Source organism: Sus scrofa, chromosome 6 (genome assembly GCF_000003025.6).
Source record: "Sus scrofa isolate TJ Tabasco breed Duroc chromosome 6, Sscrofa11.1, whole genome shotgun sequence".
Lineage (NCBI taxonomy): Eukaryota > Metazoa > Chordata > Mammalia > Artiodactyla > Suidae > Sus > Sus scrofa.
In genome coordinates, this window is record NC_010448.4 from 108,853,758 (window position 1) to 108,872,409 (window position 18,652).

General features: G+C 47.7%; 1 protein-coding gene across 3 annotated transcripts in view; it reads left to right on the forward strand.

The window, feature by feature from the left end:
• Positions 6,035-18,652, forward strand: part of TTC39C (tetratricopeptide repeat domain 39C) — a 108,445-nt gene continuing 95,827 nt past the window's right edge. The window contains exon 1 of one of the 3 annotated variants that reach the window (XM_021096193.1): positions 6,035-6,796. Coding sequence is in view for 1 of the 3 variants with exons in the window: in XM_003356384.5 (XP_003356432.3) it covers positions 6,636-6,796 (161 nt within the window). In the remaining 2 variants the exon portion in view is untranslated. The remainder of the gene's footprint in view (positions 6,797-18,652) is intronic. The other 2 variants (XM_003356384.5, XM_021096194.1) reach the window with 2 other exon arrangements.

Sequence of the window (18,652 nt, forward strand, 5' to 3'; positions counted from 1 at the left end):
CACCACAGCTCATGGCAACGCCGGATCCTTAACCCACTGAGCAAGGGCAGGGACTGAACCCGCAACCTCATGGTTCCTAGTCGGATTCGTTAACCACTGAGCCACGACGGGAACTCCAAGTGAGTGTTCTGATTACAAAAGAAAATACTAGGTGTACTATAACTCTAACTAGAAGGTGGCCATTAGTAAAAGAAAGCAATTAAGCACAGAAGAAATCATTTGTGAAAAGCCAGTTAGAGTAAGTTCATGGGCCAAGGCCGGGCATAACATCATGGAGACTGTTTTAACCAGGTTTTAGCTGTAACAATATTTCCTAATTATTAATTCTTGAGTCAGGCTTTTGGGACCAAGGGGAGGCCTGGAAGGCTAAAGCAAAAGCCTTTTCCTTCAAAACACCAGGACTTAGGGGCTTGTACAAGGTTTCAGTGAATGTAGGAAAGGCTTAATATCTTAGCATAATGAGGCCAGGATTGTTAGTAAGAAAGTTATGTGAAAAGAGGGAACGTAATTCTCTTCTTTAGATAAAAATGGGGGAGTTCCCATCGTGGCACAGTAGAAACGAATCCTACTAGGAACCATGAGGTTGCCAGTTCCATCCCTGGCCTCGCTCAGTGGGTTAAGGATTTGGCGTTGCCCTGAGCTGTGGTGTAGGTTGCAGACGAGGCTCGCATCCCGTGTTGCTGTGGCTCTGGCATAGGCTGGTGGCTACAGCTCGGATTAGACCCCTAGCCTGGGAACCTCCATATGCTGCAGGTGTGGCCCTAAAAAGCAAAAAATATAAATTTTGAAAATTAAAAATATTGGATAAAAGTGGGGATCCCAGACAGAAATTAATCATAGTGGAAGATAGGTTTGGTTTTATCACTCCAGGAGAAAACCCACTAGGGCACTGAATGGAACCTCCTGGACCTTTTGGCACCTCTCCCATCCCTCATCCACAGGATCAGAGTTCATCAGCCTCCCGCCCTAGGACTCATCAGACCCAGACCTTGAAACCTGAGACAACCTCTCCCTCTCCAGAGCAACAGCCATGGGACAGAAAGGAGAAGCCATGCACATTCACCAGAGGCTGCAAAATGGGTGCATCACGGGAAGGGGCCAAGGGAGAGGGAGACATGATTGTCTCTGTAAGGTCCATCAGGAAATAGCAAGAGCCCGTGAAGAGCAAGGAGAGAGGTTAAAGGGAAGGGATGAAGGAAGAAGGCAAAAGGAATGGGAAGAGGGAGGAAGGCAGGGAGAGGGAGGAGACTCTCTGAAGACCTGGAGAGAATCTAGATTTCCACTCAAAGACACATCATAGTCAAGGGCAGGGGTAGGGGCCGTCACTCCTTGAGCAACCCAGGGGAGGGATCTAGACAGCAGCAGAATGGTGATTTAAACTCTAATAAGCACCTATGGTCCACTGGGCATTTGGTTTGAGGAGAAGGTAGGAGGTATTTATTCAATGGGAAGGGGATGGTTTCCAGTTCTGTGGTCATCGCCATAGTTTCCAGGGCAACCCAAGTATCTTGTAGGAGACATCCATCTTGCTGGAGAGTCAGCCAGGTGGACCCCCATGGGTGCTCCCCTCCTTAGATGCCAGCTAATTGACCCACTGGTGAGCAGAAAAGGATGGAGTCTGCTGCAAAGTTTTCCATATTAACCCTCGACCTGGTTTGCATTCTAATTATAAGCTGTTAAATAATAGATGCAAACTCTTGCCTTTGGAATGGATAAGCAATGAGATCCTGCTGTATAGCACTGCGAACTACATCTAGTCACTTATGATGGAACATGATAATGTGAGAAAAAAGTATGTATACATGTATGTGTGACTGGGTCACCATGCTGTATAGTAGAAAATTGACAGAACACTGTAAACCAGCTGTAATGGAAAAAAATAAAAATCATTAAAAAAATTTAAAAATAAAAGCAGTTAACTAAATCTACCCTCACCAAACCTACCCTACTGAATTTTCAGTAGAGAAAAAGGACCGAGTTGGATAGATAAGCCAATGTAATATGAAAATATAGGGACATTAATTTCCCTGCTCTCCTCCTTTGTAGAGTTCCAGACTTTCTGGAAACCTGTATTTACTTCAATTGGTAGTGCAGATTTACAAAAAGCTACATTAAGGCATGGTTATTAGCATTACTAAAGAATGTTAATATAACCAAAGCCCAAGTGAGATTTTCTTAAAGTAGTGTAGTCTCTAAAGGCATTTAACATATAATTCCAAAATCCTAAGATATGTTTAGGAAGAAAGGTAGGGGATGTTTGTTGGTCGTCTCTCACATCCATTTCCTACCTCCCTTTACTAATAGATCTGGAATTTCTCAGCCAAGGAGTTCGTGTGGAATTGGTTCTACTGATCAGATCCTGGAGAGGGCTCCCATTGACTTCATCAAGTCATAATGAGCCCTCCCCATGCCCTAGTCACACTGATTGGTTCAAGAACCTGACACCTGACAACAATCAGGCCAATCAAAGCCAAGGTGGTTCAATTAGGGGATATTTGGTTAAGCAATGAGGAAGCAATGCCTTCCTACTGGATGTGAAGAGGTAAGCAGGCAGCCATGGGAGCTCCCAGATGTTTGGGGACCAGGAGAAGAGGGCCTGCCTGAGAACAGAGCCACCAAGCACTGAAGTGGCCAAGCAGAGAAGCTGGCTCCTTGTCATAGTGGGACAGCCCTGGGACAGCCTCATTTTGGAAAACTCCCTTCATGAATCAATACACTTGCTATTCCAGGCCAGTTTTGGTTAGGTTTTTCTGTTTCTTGCAACCAAGACATCTTATTAAAAACATCTACCATGTAAAGGATAATACACATCTACAACTTCTTACTGATCACTTGAACTTAGAGTTGCATTTTCTTAATGGCATCTCACGAGGCGCCACAAAATACTGACAGTACCCACAAAAGATCTATGGAAAGGAAATAGGTTCTTTCCTCCCCTTCAGAGCTTTTCTCTTTTCATTTCCTCTTCTCTCCTTTCCCCTCTGCTCTTTCTCCCTCATTTCCTCTCCCCTCTCTCCTTCCAAGGGAAACACTTTTGATAAGTCCTATCAGGTTAAGACAAGTACACTGAAGCCCCAGTTGGTTCTGCGGGAGGGTTCTGAGACTCACAGTATCAAGTGCAGGATGTTCTGATGTGTTAGTAATGTAGCTTTTCTTTCATTCTGTAGGTAACATACACCATGACCTCTTAAATATCCATATTAAGCTGCCATTATTGACCAGTAAAGAAAACACAATCAGCCTTAATTCCCCACCTGCCAGGTGAACCTTGGGCAGGTGTAGGTGCCAACAACAGCTGCAACAAGTTTAGTTACTGGTCCATGCATTCTCTCCCTTCAGGATCATGGGGACCATTTTGAAACCGCTTTGTACCCCTCATGACAGAGTAAATATTTGAAAATGTCCATTCATGTTACTGCTGCTAATCTAATTGTTTTGGTATATGGTTAAATCCAACTTGGCACATATCTGGTGTATGTTACATGGCAGTTATCCTCTATCTATATTGCTCCACCCCCGCCTATTATGGGGTGCTGGGAAGTTGTACTGGACCTTGCCCCAATCTTTCAACAGTTTGATTTCATTAAGTCTTGCAACTGATTGATTGTGCTAGGTTCTTAAGCTGGAACTAGCCCTACCAACATTGCTTTTTTTTTTTTTTTTTTTTGCCTTTTCTAGGGCCGCTCCCATGGCATATGGGGGTTCCCAGGCTAGGGGTCTAATCGGAGCTGCAGCTGCCAGCCTTCACCAGAGCCACAGCAACTCGGGATCCGAGCCGCGTCTGCAACCTACACCACAGGTCACGGCAACTCCTGATCCTTAACCCACTGAGCGAGGCCAGGGATCAAACCCTCAACCTCATGGTTCCTAGTCAGATTCATTAACCTCTGAGCCACGACGGGAACTCCCAACATTGCTTTGCTTTTGCTCACCCCTTCCCTCATCCTCAGCTACTGGGTCCCAGGAACAACTTGTTAACAACGTCTTATTAACTTGTGCCATCAATGCCTTGACTTTTTCCCCCTTTCCTAAGTCTTAGGGGTGTAGAGAACTGTGTCTGGCTGCCTTCTGCAGTTGCTCAGTACAGGCTCTCTACTAAGTTTGCTACTGCTCTTCTGGCTTCCCTCCCTTATTGTGTAGATTGTTTCAGGGTTTGGGTTGGATGGTTCCGTTGATCTAAAGTTCAGGCAGCTTGCATGCACTGGGCATGTTTCCAGCTTCGATGACCACTGTTAGCAAGTTCCAGTGGGATTCCTTTCTGGGCAAGAGGCCCACATGAGCCACATGACCAGGACAATACCTAAGACTTATGTTAGAGGGCCCTGCTCATTAAACACATACTTGCAACATGTTCCCAGGCTAAAGGTTGAATCAGAGTTGCAGTTGCCAGTCCACACCACAACCACAGCAACACCAAATCTGAGCTACAGCTGCGACCCACGCTGCAGCTTGGAGCAAGGCTGGACCCTTAACCCACTAAGCAAGACCAGGGATTGAAGCCACATCCTCACGGACACTATGTCAGGTTCCCAACCTGCTGAGCCACAACAGGAACTCCCAACACACATACATTTATTAAAGAACACATAGACATTCACTGCTAGCTGAGTGGAATCTAAAACCTGTATCGATCCTGATGTTTGCAACCAACACCACTTTAAATCCAAGAGTGCTTGGATTACAAAACAAACAAAAACTAGTCAACTTGTCAAATCCTTCTCAGATCACATGAAGGCAATGATTTCTCCATTAAAAGTATTATTTCCCAGGGCTGAGAATCATCTATTTTTTTCTTTCGTTGTTCCAATTTTTGGCTCCAGGTGTACTCAAGAGTTCCCGTCACGGCACAGCAGAAAGGAATCCGACTACGAACCATGAGGCTGCAGGTTCGATCCCTGGCCTCACTCAGTGGGTTAAGGATTTGGCATTGCTCTGAGCTGTGGTGTAGGTCACAGATGTGGCTTGGATCCCTTGTTGCTGTGGCTGTGGCATAGGCCAGCAGCTGTAGCTCTGATTGGACTCCTAGTCTAGGAACCTCCATATGCAGGGGGTGCAGCCCTAAAAAAAGCAAAAAAGAATTAACACGGTTGTAACTGCATGACAGCTGAGGAGTGACAAGAATTCACATTATTTTTGAATTTGTATAGATGAATGTTGGGACTATTGTATGGATTTAGATTTAGATATTTGTGTAAGGGATGGCATAAATCACAAAATAAGTGATAGCAACTTATGACATTATATTATTTGCAATATTTTCTGTGATCATTTATCTTATTGATCTTATAATGCTGGATATGATATATAAAACTCATAGGTTATCTCGAACATTGCTGAACATTGCTTTAATTTTTAAAAACAATTTCGATGGAAAATGCTTTGGCAGAGCAAGATTCTCCAAATCGAATTTAATAAACAACACTTTAAGAACAACGTTTTAAGAACGGTGGTTTAATTTGACACCAAGAACATAACCTTGATTCTAACAGCATAGTGATTTTGTTAGAATAAAGGAGAGAAAAATTATAGAACAAAAATTGATTTATGGATTGTTTGATTCAATATTACCCACACAAACATCACCAACCCATCATCAGAACAGCCTCTCATTAGAATTTTGTCATTAATGGCTAAATTCAGTCATCTTTGGCGTTTTACTGACATTCGGTCATACAGAAACCACAGCTTTACACTTATTTTTCTGTTTCATTGGTAGGAAAGTATAATTGTCAGAGTGAGAGTAGAAAGCACATGAACCGCTTAATTTATAACTCTTAAATATTTAGATATATGCCATCTGGGCCTCCATTTGTCTTCTTGCCCCATCGCGCAAATGTTGGTGGCGGGCGGGAGGGGGTGGGTGCCGGGACCCTAGGGCAGCCCCTTCAATCTTTCCCAGCTTGGGCTCCCGGCAGCAAACCAGCAAGTGCCCGAGGCCCCGCCCCCGCCGCCCACCTCCTCGGGGATTGGCTGGCGTGCGCTAGTGGGCGGATAAAGTGGGGGAGGGGCGCACGCTCCGACTGCTTGGGGTTTCAGACACTCTGGGCAAGAGCGCTGCGCGCTCTGTCCGCTCCCGGGCGGAGTCCTCCTCTGTTCTGTTTCCGAACCCGCTCGCTCTCTCCAGCTTCCCTGCGACCCCTGGGTCCGGCCCTTTTGGAGGAGAGGTCCATAGGGCCGGGCCTAGGAGCGTCGCGCGTGCCCGAGCAGGCTTGGCGCTGTGGCCCCGGGCTGCTGGGCGAGGGGTGCGGTGTGAGGACCAGGGCCTGGGGCGGTGCGCGGGGGTTGCAGGAAGCGGCGGCTGCAGGGGCTCGGCCCCGGCTCGGCTGGGGTAGGGATTCCCGGAAACGGATTCCGCTTCGGTGGCCGCGCGAGCCGGGCGTCTCGGAGCAGGCAGGCGGGTGGCTGCTGAGTAATACCCGCGGCGACGGCGGGAGGCGGCGGCCTGGGCGCCCACATCCCCTGCCGTGCTGCAGCCCGGCCCCGGCTCCTCCCTCCGCGCCCCGCCCGCCGCGCCCCTCCCCCGCGCCCGCTCCGCCTCGCTCCGGGCAGGTAGAGCCGGGCTCTGGGCGCGCGCTGGGGCCGCAGGCTGCTGCCACCCCACCTCGCCTTTGCTTAACGCAGAGCCTCGCGCGCCCATGGCGGGCTCGGAACAGCAGCGGCCGCGGCGGCGGGACGACGGAGACTCGGCCGCCGCGGCAGCGGCGCCCCTGCAGGACGCGGAACTGGCCCTGGCTGGCATCAACATGCTGCTCAACAACGGCTTTAGGGAGTCGGACCAGCTTTTCAAACAATACAGGTGAGCGACGCGGCCCGATTCCCCACCTCGGCACACGCACCTCGGATGCGGCTCGCGCGCTTTCCTCTCCAGCCAGTCCCAGAAGCCCCTCTCCCCTTCCCTTCGGACACTAATCTCTGGCCCTGCTCCCAGTGTCGCGTCCCTTGGCTTCAGCTGCAGCTGGCGCCTCTATGCCTTTGCCACATCTCCCTCCCCCGCCCCCCCCCACCCTGTTCCGCGGTCTTTTCCCTCTGCGCGACCCGCCGCGCGTCTTCCCGGCTCTCACAGTCTCCCCTCACCGCCTCAGGGCCTCGCCCCCAAAGAGGGGCGTCCGGTATATGTCTGATTCTCTCTCAACGGGTCGAATCCCCGTCGCCGGGTCCGGTGCACCGGATGCAATTTGAGCAGCACAGAGCCTGGGACTTATAGGGTTGTGACTTCGGCTCGGTTCGTGTGCTGCCCGTGCAGCCTTTGTGACACGGACCACACCAGCTGCATCGTGCTTGTTTCTTGTCCCTCGCGTTACTTGGCATAGCTGTGCATTCCAAATGCTTTCATTGTTTGGAAACAAATATGCCTAACTGCCGTGCAGAAATTAAAACAAAACAAAAAACTCTCCAACGCTGTGTTCGCTCACCTCTGTCTTCTAAAACTCAGTCCCCCAAAATGAGTTGTTAATGGCCTTTCAAGCGAGAGTGTTTATGATGGATTTCTCTAACTTGAAGAAAATTGAGAGGTTTTAAATATACCTAAGAGTAGGAGGAAGCACATGTGTGTTCAGTTAATTCTTTTTAATTCGTCTTTTTATAAAAACTAAGCTAAAGAACTGAAACCTGGTAGCTTTCTCCTGGGTGTGGGAGGAGCCTTCTATTTCACTGGGGACTAGAAGCCTCTGCTTTCTGGTTTAGGAAGCAAGTTTGTGGTTTTTGCCCTTTGAGGATTGACAACACCCAGGGATGTTGATTAGCAGCTTCCCTGTCAGTGTTTAAGGGCCAAAAGCTGCACTCCTTGGACCGGCTGGTTTGCTGTTAATTAGAGGAACCACGTGCACCTGTGATTGAGAGCCACCATCTGTAAAAAAAAGAGAAGGTGGGGTACAGACGCCTGAAGTTTTCAGACCTAAAAAGAATTGTGGTCTCTACCGGTGGGAGCTTCCACCTGCTTAATGACAAAGCAAATATCTCACAACTATAAACTTTTCGCTAAGACATTTTACTTTTAAACGAGTCTTTAAAAAAAAACAAAAACAAAAACAAAACAAAACCCTGCAAATGAGAACTTTTTTGCTGTATTCAGAACATTTTATTTTTAAAGCTTTACAAGTTTGATTTCAAGCCAGAGTTTCATCAAGGATTTCCAGAGAATAGATTTAAGACTTACTTGACCCACAACTTCTCATGTCATATTTTTTTAGCCATCTGAGAATGCATTTCATGGAAAAATTTTCATTTACAGTGCTGTGACTTTTTAGACCACCACTTTGTGTTGTAGGAGAGAGGTGGTGAGAAAGGCAAGTTTATTTTCTTTAGTTGCTGATCAGGGTAGGGTGCTTGCTTATTTCAAAACGTCTTGCTTTGAAATGTTATTTTAATAGGTTTTTCTTCTAAACGGCTTTAACGTACTTAAATACTACCTCATGTCATGGTTCACATATGTTAAACATGAAAAAACTAATTTTGCCTAATCTAGACAACGCTATGAACTGTGACAAGAGAGCAGAGTATGAGTGATAGGAAAGCTCTTACAGCAAAGGCAGAGATGCACCTTGAAAGGTATTTTTCTGTGGTGTGTTGGGGCAAGGAGGTGGGGAGGTGTCCTGGGAGGATTCACATTGTACAGCTAGCAGCTGTCTGCTTGTATTTTGAAGTGGGAACTGAGAACCAAGGGACAAGATACTGTGTTGTCTGTTGTCTGTTCTCTGCCAAACACAGTGTCAGGCACATACTCTTACATTCTCACCAGCCTAGTGAAAACAAAAGAGCAAGGTGTTTTGTCATGACGAAGTGTTAACAAGGAACTCAGTCTCAGTGTTTAGTGTGGACCAGGACACGAGCACTGTGGTTCTACATCAAGGGCTCTTTGCATTATCCCCTTCTGCTTGTCTCACTAAATTGCTTGTTTTGTAATTTGTCCTGTGGCCTTGTTTTCCAGAAACTTAAACTTTTTAGGGGTAAATAGTGGTAACACTATCCCATCAGCTTTCCTGCCACCAAAGCTGTTGTCCTAGTTTTGACACTCTTGTAGCTGCTAACTTTGGTTTCTCAAAATTTGCTTCCTTGCCTGTGAAATGGGAGTAGTGCACACCAGAGGGTGGTGGTTAGGGTGAAAAGCATCCATGGTAACTGGCACAAGGTAGCCCTCAGGAAACACTAACTAGCGTTTGTACTTGACGCTTTCCCTACTATTACTGTGCTTTCTTCTTGATGGCATAGTTTGAGCAGAAGACAAAACAGCCTGAATGCAGGTAGCCTTTAAAGTTAGCTTCACATACTGCATTTAAGAAGCTTAGATCCAGTGATGCATTGGGTCACTTCTCTTCCACTTCCAGAGTTGAATGGCCACCTGGAAAGCTCAGCAGTGATTTCATCATAAGTGTTTGAGGCACACCTCCAGCTCAGTTTATCTGCAGAAGAGAGAGCAATTTGTCTATCTCCCTTCTCTAGATGGTTTTGCCATGGAAGACCACCCTTTCCATTCTGCTAGACATTCCAGAATCTTAGGTACAGTTTAACAGTAGAAATATTTGTATCTAGTGTAACAGTAGCATTTTTATGAAAGTGACAAGGTTGCTTTCTCTTGACACATTACTAGGATGATAAAAGTTTCACCAACAGCTACCTAGTAAGAAATGGTTACTTCATAGAAACAGATTATCCTGAAGGCCATTCTGAATTTGTGGAAAACCCAGATTGTATAATTCGGATATTGTCCATGAGGAATTGGAAATACATGCACAGTAGGGGCCGTCTCTTGAGATATGAGACTCCATAATTGGGATTTCAAAATGCAGCTGCCACTTCTGTTGTAACTGTAGGACTAGGGTGACAGGCTGCCCCATTGTTGATGCTGAGCCCCCGTCGTGCACTTGGAGATGTGTTCCCAGAGGTCAGGACAGATTGGTGCTGCTAAGCCCAAGGATGCACCTTTGTCAGCTCGTGGTTCTGAACACCTGTAATCTCTGACCACCTGGAATCACTCTCCTCCTGTGGTCTTGGGGTGCAGTGTTCACTCCCCTCCTACACTCTTTTATTCTTAACTGATGTTCATGTGTGTGTGACACACACTCATGTCTTTAGGTCCTCAGGCATGTGATAAGATAAGCTGTGGTTCTGTGCATGAGACAGACACTGGACTTGGAGATGGCCAGGCGCAGGTGAGATGGGCTGGCAGGGGGAGCAGCCATGGCCGCTGGGGCCTATGGGAGTGGAGAGGAGTGATGCGTCGCCCCGGTGAAGGGCAGTTTTGCGGAAGAGCTGACACCTGAGTGTCATGATGGGTGGATGTGAGTAAGGAAGGAGAAGGAGCTGGGGGTGGGGAGGAGCACGTGAGAGGTGGTGGGAGGAAGGTAGCTCCAGGAGAGGGGATGTGAAATGGCATCTGGAGCAGAGGGGCCAGAGCCGCCCGCTGATCAGTGTTACTAGGTTGTCAAGTTGGACGGTTTTTTCTTCACTTGTTTTTTCCTCAGATCCGCTGGTTGGTTTCCTGTGAGTCAGTGCTGCCTTTCAGGGTGTTTAGGTAACTCGCTTTTTACCATGACCTTCTTTTTTCACAGCGTGGCCTCACATCTATAATAACATCTGGCTCACTTGGGCCTCAGGGTCCTTGTGTCAGCATCTTTTTTCTCTTTGGGGCTTGAGATACTATGTTTTTCATCGGAGATCTGGCAGGAGGGGTGGAATGCACCAGACTCTGAGGAGGACAGGAGGCATTGGGAGCTCCCGGCCCCAAAGAGCTGTGTGCTTATTTCACAGCCCTGCCCTTGATCCTCCTGCCTTCCCTGGAGGCCACCACCTCGACCTCCGGCTGTAACTCCTGGCATTCTTCCTGACCCTAAAACATCTGCAGTGGTTACCTTGTGAACATGACTGCCACTTTCTGGCTGTAGATATTATTAAAAAGTCTTGTTTGGGGAGTTCCCGTCATGGCTCAATGGTTAACGAATCCAAGAACCATGAAGTTGCGGGTTCGATCCCTGGCCTTGCTCAGTGGGTTAAGGGTCTGGCATTGCTGTGAGCTGTGGTGTAGGTTGCAGATGCAGCTTGGATCCTGCCTTGCTGTGGCTGTGGTGTAGGCCTGTGGATCCCTAGCCTGGGAACCTCCACATGCCACAGGTGCAGCCCTAGAAAAGACGAAAAAAGACAAAGACAAAAAAAAAAAGTCCCGTTTGGTCATTGTTAATGCAAACAAAAAGCATATAGTGGTTAGAGTGAATGATCACTGATGATAAACATTCATGAAGAGGTTCCCACCATGGTGCAGTGGGTTAAGAATCCGGCTGCAGAGGCATGAGTTCCATCCCTGGCTCCAAACTATGAGTTAAGGGATCCAGTGTTGCTGCAGCTGTGACTCAGATTCCGTTCCTGGCCTGGGAACTTTCATATGCTGCGGCTATGAAAACAAAAAAATAAGGACTTGATCTAGAATGAGTGCATAATTGGTGTTATGTGCATTGTGATATTTTTCTTTTCCACTTTAAAGTACAAAATGGCAAAAATGTATTAAAAACAGAAAGCAAGAAAAGTTCATGGTAATTAATACGTGTGTGCTTAAAATGAATGTATAGATCCTAAGTTGTTCACCACAGTTCATGGCACATGACTGTGCTTATCTGTGAGCATGTTGTCTTGCCATAGAGACTACTACAGGAATTGTAGACTGGGCTCCATGGGTCAAGTCTAACTGTTGATTTACAAAAAAAAAAGTTTTATTGGGACACAGCCAGACTCACTTGGTTATGTATTTTCTCTGCGATTTCTCTGCGAAGAAATGAACATCTATGACAGAGTCTGCAAAGCCTAAAATATTTACACTCTTGGCTCCTTACAGAAAAAGTTTGACCACCCCTGGTATGAACCATGGTTCTCCCTGTAAAAACTTAAAGGCTTAATGAGGAGACCTGAGATGCTTCTGTGCCCAGCATTGTCAGAGGCCTTGGAAACCAGACAGGCTTGCAGGCCGCCCCTCCTGTTCTCTACAGGATCTGGCTGCTGCCACAGCGTCATGTCTGTGCCTCACTGCCACCGGCCCTGGAGGGTCCATAATGCAGAAATGCAGGAAAAGGGGAATCAGTGGAAAGCAGAAATGGTGTAGGGAACTGGCAGAGGGGAAACTCATCTGTGGCCTTTTTCCATCCTTCTCAGCTCAGTAGTGTTTTTGTAAAAAGGATCTTTTTTTTCCAGCTATTACACTGTCTGAAAAGGTCCCAATTAAAGGTCCGTTAAAGATTCATTTGGCTTAATTGGGATTTTTGAAAAATGCAATTGCCTGTAAAATAATGGGAGCATGTATGTAGGAAATCATCAGAAAAAAAAAAAAAAAGTGACCACTTCTGCTGCAGGAGGTGGGGAGGTGGCAGCGGCAGCGTGAGGCACTCTTTTCTCTAGTTACATGAAACCTCCTGTGGACCCCCCAACACAGCATTGTTTCAGAGGTCTAGAGCTTTGCACTGACTCCTCTGGCCCCTAAAATTGCATTTTTCACACTCCAGTCTCCTGCCAGGGCACCCTCCTACTTAGCCAGCAACAGCAGGGGGAACTTGAAGAGGTGGAGAAGAGGGGATGAGAGAAGCACAGCAGGGAGACAGCTGTTACTTCAAAATCTTGTTCAGTGCCAGCTCTGCCCCTTGAGAGGGGTGCAGCTGCCTGGGGAGGAACTCTTCTCTATCTTAGGCCATTTCCATTGCTTAACAGTGGCCCCTAAATTTGTAGTAGGTGTTTCAGCTGGTAGCAAAGACCCCAACTGGGATGGAATAGGGCTTTTGTGGGCTTACCTGGGGAATTGCCACTTAAAGCCTTATTAGTCGGGGACATACATGCATTTTTGAACAAGTGACTTTGCATGCATTTTTTTTTTTTTTTGAGGTATAGTTGACATGCAGCCTACCAGTACATACCATGAGCAACATAGTGACTTGATATTGGTATGTACTGTGCAGTGATCACCACTGCTAGTTAAGTCTGGTTAACACTCGTCACCATACATAGTTAAAAAAAAACACGTTATAGAAAGCAGGTCAGAAGTTTGCGGTTTAGGAGTTCCCGTCGTGGTGCAGTGGGGTTAACGAATCCGACTAGGAATTATGAGGTTGCGGGTTCGATCCCTGGCCTTGCTCAGTGGGTTAAGGATCCGGCGTTGCCGTGAGCTGTGGTGTAGGTTGCAGATGCGGCTTGGATCTAACGTTGCTGTGACTCTGGCATAGGCCGGCAGCTACAGCTCTGATTCGACCCCTAGCCTGGGAATCTCCATATGCTGTGGGAGCAGCCCTAGAAAAGACAAAAAAAGTTTGCCGTCTAAATCGTGTACATATCCTCCTGACATCTGTAGACGGAGATGGGGCTCTTCTTCGTCCAGGAGGTTTCTGGATTGCCTGTGCTGCCCTCTTCCCTCCTGAAGGTTGCTTTCTCTCCCTCTTGCTTCTTGCTCAAGAATTTCAGACGTCAAGAAATAGGTACACAACAGGGAGTTACTCTTGTCTTACAGGAAATCGGTCCGTTATGACAGAGGAGGCCTTTAGAGGCTGTGCTGGGGCCTGACACAAAGGTGAAAAGCAGGTCCCTGCTTCACACAGGCATTGCTCACTTGGCACCTTGAAATCTACTGCAGAAAGAGTCACTTTTACACGCAGTCTTGTCCAAAGCATTGCTATTTTTGAAATCACTGGTTTAGGTGACTTATTTTTCCCCAAGATGCATTGAAATAAACACATAATGGTAGATACTATTGGTACTTCCTCTGTGCCAGGCCACACAGCAGCACTCCCCGTATGTTAATCCTTATTTAATCCTCCCCACAGTGATGTGATGGGTACTCTTGATCCCTCCCTCTTAGGGGAGGAGGAGGGGAAGCACAGTGACATTGGATGACCTTCCCAAGTTTTCTCTATACGGGAGAGCTGGGTTTGGACCCAGGGTGCAGAGTCTTGGGTGTTTAACCACCGTACTACACAGTCTTGCTTCTCTGACACTACGCTAAGAAGTGTACCTGTGTGCTGCCGATGTCATTTTGGGGTGAATTTCCCAACAAATCTGTAAACCACATCCAAAGGCAACCCGATAAACCACCTAAAAGTGGTCTGTCTGCAGGGAGTGTGTCTGTCACCTGAGCTTGAGGAGCTTTGTGGCTCTTAGCTGGCTGCAGGATGAAGTTCAAGGTCCTGGCTTGGCCTTGGATGTGCTGTGATCCGGCCTGTTGCTTCCCTGCCGCCCGCCTGCCTCCCACCTTGTCCCTTCCCCATTAGTCGTGCTGGAGTGTTGTGCATTGTTCAGCTAGTTCTGACTTGGCATTGAAGACACAGCTCGGATTTCCATGAGAAGGTGGTGCGGCCCCTCAGTGCTCCTGCAGCATCCTTCTGCCCCAGCACTTTGATGTAGGCGTATGGTCAGTGTTTACTCAGCTGCCTGTCTGGTTGCGGGAGCTGAGACCGGTGGACCTTCCTGTCAGGTCTTCCTGGCTTTCCTGAGGTTTCTGAGGCTTTATAAGCACATCAGGCCCCCTTTCTTGGCATGTGCAGCCCAGGGGCAGTGCCCTTTAGGAGCCTTGCTTCCTCAAACCCCTCCTGCATCCTGGTGTGGGCGCACCTGGACCCAGGGGAGGTGCTGTAAGTGCTCCCTGAACGGATGCTCTTCTGCTCATAGGCAGGTGGTAGCCCTCCTGCCTGGCCTGTCAGCCTTTTCCCTTTGGCATGTCCAGGCTTCCCAGAACTTAGTGCGGGGTGATGGGGAGCAGGGCTCCTGCCAAGCACGTGCTAGTCTTGACAGGTGCCCGTCAAAGGTGAAACGGGGGCTCTCATGATATTTCCTGCTTCTGAAGTGGTCACGGGTCTTTGCTGTACCTGGCCCCAGCTGTAACTCTGGGCATCGTAGCTCTTTGAAGGAGCTGTCCGCTCTCTGGGCTGTGTCTGCTCAAGCAGAGGCCCACCCTCACTGGCCAGCCAGCTTTTTTTCCTCTCCCATCAGCCATCCCCAGCACTCTGGGACCTCCTTGGGTGGGGGCAGCATGATGTGATCTGGTGCTACTGGCTTTTCTGGCACAAGAAGGCAGGTATCTAGCGTCATGACTCCAAAACCCCAGGCCTGACTTTCAGGAAGAACTGGTCTCTGGAAGAACTTGGAGGATCGGAGGGGAAGCTTTCCAGAAGGTTGACTCTTGACTCTCTGAGATCTGAAGCCCTCCTTTTGTAGAAGATTTGTTGTAATTCCCCCTTTATGATTCTACAATGAAATGGATAGGTGAAATGACCTCTTCATTCACACAGCATCTGAAAGTCAGTAGAATGCCCAAATGGTATCACAACAGAGATGCAGAAACTTCGTGTTACAAAATTATATGTATTTCATGGTATAAATACTGAGCACACCTTCACCAGAAGGTGAAGTAGTTAGAACGAATAAATAATGAATAATGTGTATAATGAATAAATGTGGATATAAGAGATGACTCAGAAGCCATTTGATGGTAGAAAAATGAGAGTATGTGCACTTAAAAGAAGTCACAGAGCACACTTTTGTGTGTGTGTTAAGAGAAAGGGGGAAACCATCATAATGAAAGTAGGATAATATGCTTGGGCAAAACATGGACTGTTGAAGTGGAGAAAATGAGGAAGCATGACATTTTTGCAATAAGCCAGGTCGCCCGTGTCAGTGCAGTGTCAGAATAATTAATTCCCTGTATTAGGACATGTGCTGACAGAGTGCCTCCGAAAACAGAGCTCACATCTTTATTTTTGCTTTTTTAGGGCCACACCTCAGGCATATGGAAGTTCCCAGGCTAAGGGTCGAATTGCAGCTACAGCTGCTGGCCTACACCACAGCCACAGCAACATGGGATCTGAGCTGCGTCTACGACATACACCACACCTCAGGGCAATGCTGGATCCCCGACCCATGGAGCAAGGCCAGAGATCGAAGCTGTGTCTTCACGGGTACTAGTTGGATTTGTTTCTGCTGCACCACAATGGGAACTCCCAGATATTGCATCTTTAAATCCCTCCCTAAACCAAGTCCTTTGAAGACCAAAGCCTTTACTAGATGTCTAGGATGAGAGGATGAGTTGGAAAAAAAGCTTATAAGGAAGTTTGGGTGGGGTGGGAGGTATGTGACCCCTCAGGACAGTATCAGAATAAGGTAGAAAAATAAGGATCAAACCTCAAATATTTCCTATGTGCAGTTCTCATAAATTTCAGTGTGCTACACATTGTTAATATTGGATGGCAGAAATGAAATTTATTAATGAAAATCCTTAGTATCCAGTATTTCATGGGTCTTTATTAATGGGCTTTGAAAATACATAAAGGAGGGAGTTCCCATTGTGGCTCAGCGGTAACGAACCCAGCTAGGATCCACGAGGACTTGGGTTCAATCCTTAGCATCACTCAGTGGGTTAAGAATCCAGTGTTACCACGAGGTGCAACGTAGGTTGCAGACTCAGCTCGGATCTGGTATTGCAGTGGCTGTAGTGTAGGCTGGAGGCTACAGCTCTGATTCAACCCCTAGCCTGGGAACTTCCATATGCCACATGTGCTGTGCTAAAAAGCAAGAAACCCAAAAACAACCAAACAAAAAAAAAGAAAAGAGCCTTCAATATCCCAGTGAAATTTTGGCATGGGATGGCTGCAGACACAGACTTGTGTAGCTGTGGTGTGTTGGCAGCTCAGATGCCACAAGCAGTGTTGCTGTTGGTGACATCGTTTTCTAAAATTGTGAACAAATCTCGATAAAGGGTATATCTAAACATGGACAGAATGATTTCATGCATCTGTGTCAATGGAGGTGGATTTGAGAACTAAATAGTGGAGAACAGTTTCTCCTGCACGTGGATTTCCAGGTGTGCAGAGGTTGTGCAGGACAGTCTTGCCTCTTGAGGATGTTTTGGGTCCTAGGCTCATTCTGTGACTGTCATTGTGTTGCCCCCAAAACAGCCCTTATAGATTTCCAAAACACCTCTGTTATTGAGAGGTACTGAGCTTGGGGGTGTGGGACACCAGACAAGGTTTGGTCTCTGCAGCTGAAATCCTGGGGCTGCTGAGAGCAACATGGGGCTGGGGTCCCTCTGCTGGCAGGAGTTGGAGGGCAAGCCCAGGCTGGCAGGGCTGCCCAGGAGAAATGTGCTGGAGGAGGCGATGACCCCCCGTTGTGTCTGTGACCCTAGGTGTGAGGGCAGCGTACAGGGCAGGGTTCGTCCAGTTCTGGACACCACCACTTAACTGTCCTAGACACCAGCTTTCCCAGGTCACACATGGCTGCTTCTACGCCCTGACAGCTCCAGGGAGGGATGTCAGCACAGGTTCTTCTGTCCCTCTCCAGATGGATGGAAAACCCCAGGGGCCCCTTCCTGTCTTCATTCTTAGCTGGCAGGACCTGGGTCTTAGAAGCCTCCGGTGACTTCATTTCAGAGGCTGAATCTTCCCTAGGGTCCCACTAGTCCCAAGTTAGTCTTCCTAACTTGGAATCTCTGGGTATAAACTAATCCACATCCTTCCCAGAAAGTGAGCAAGCTTTCTGCTAAGTAGGTTACTTAGACACCCAAAAGGGGTCACCTCCTCCAGAATGGTGCCACAGTTGCCCAATGTCACAGAGCCAAGGGGACCACAAAAGTGATTCTTCTACAGTGGGAGAAAGTAGGGCAGAAAGTCATGGTGGCTTTCTGGACTACTGTACTTAGAAGCAGCTAGTAGGACCCCCTTCCCTAACACACACAGTTTCATCTCTGATAGGGTGGCTTGGTACACAGAGATACAGAGCATTCCCTGGTCCAAGCCTCTACATCAGCTACACCCCACAGTGCAAGTTAGTTCAGCCTGTTCTAATGGGCTTGATTGCACAACCATTTTCCTCCCGGGTGGGGTTTTTCTAGGACAGCGTGGTGCCTCTCTGAGTTCCCAAGCATAAGTAACGCGTAATAAGCATTATTTATTGTTCTTGCCGCTTTGGCCTCCTTATTGTCGAGAAAGATGCCTTTGCTTTGGAACTCATTTTTTTTTTGTTTTTTGTTTTTTTGCCTTTTCTAGGGCCACTCCCTTGGCATGTGGAGGTTCCTGGGCTAGGGGTCTAATCGGAGCTGTAGCCACCGGCCTACGCCACAGCAACAGCAACTCGGGATCCAAGCTGTGTCTGCGACCTACACCACAGCTCATGGCAACACCGGATCCTTAACCCATTGAGCAAGGCCAGGGATAAAACCCGCAACCTCATGGTTCCTAGTCGGATTCATTAACCATTGTGCCACAACGGGAACTTCTGGAACTCATTTTCTTGCCTCATCTTGATGGCAGCCCTCCTTCAGGTTTTACTTCACGTACGTCATTCACCAGATAAACAGATTTTTTTTTTTTTTTTTTTTTGTCTTTTTGCTATTTCTTTGGGCCGCTCCCGCGGCATATGGAGGTTCTCAGGCTAGGGGTCGAATCGGAGCTGTAGCCACTGGCCTACGCCAGAGCCACAGCAACGCAGGATCCGAGCCGCGTCTGTAACCTACACCACAGCTCACGGCAACGCCGGATCGTTAACCCACTGAGCAAGGGCAGGGACCGAACCCGCAACCTCATGGTTCCTAGTCGGATTCGTTAACCACTGCGCCACGACGGGAACTCCCAGATAAACAGATTTTTAAATGTTGGTATCACTTTATGTCTGTTACAAGTAAAAATTTTGTTACTATTCT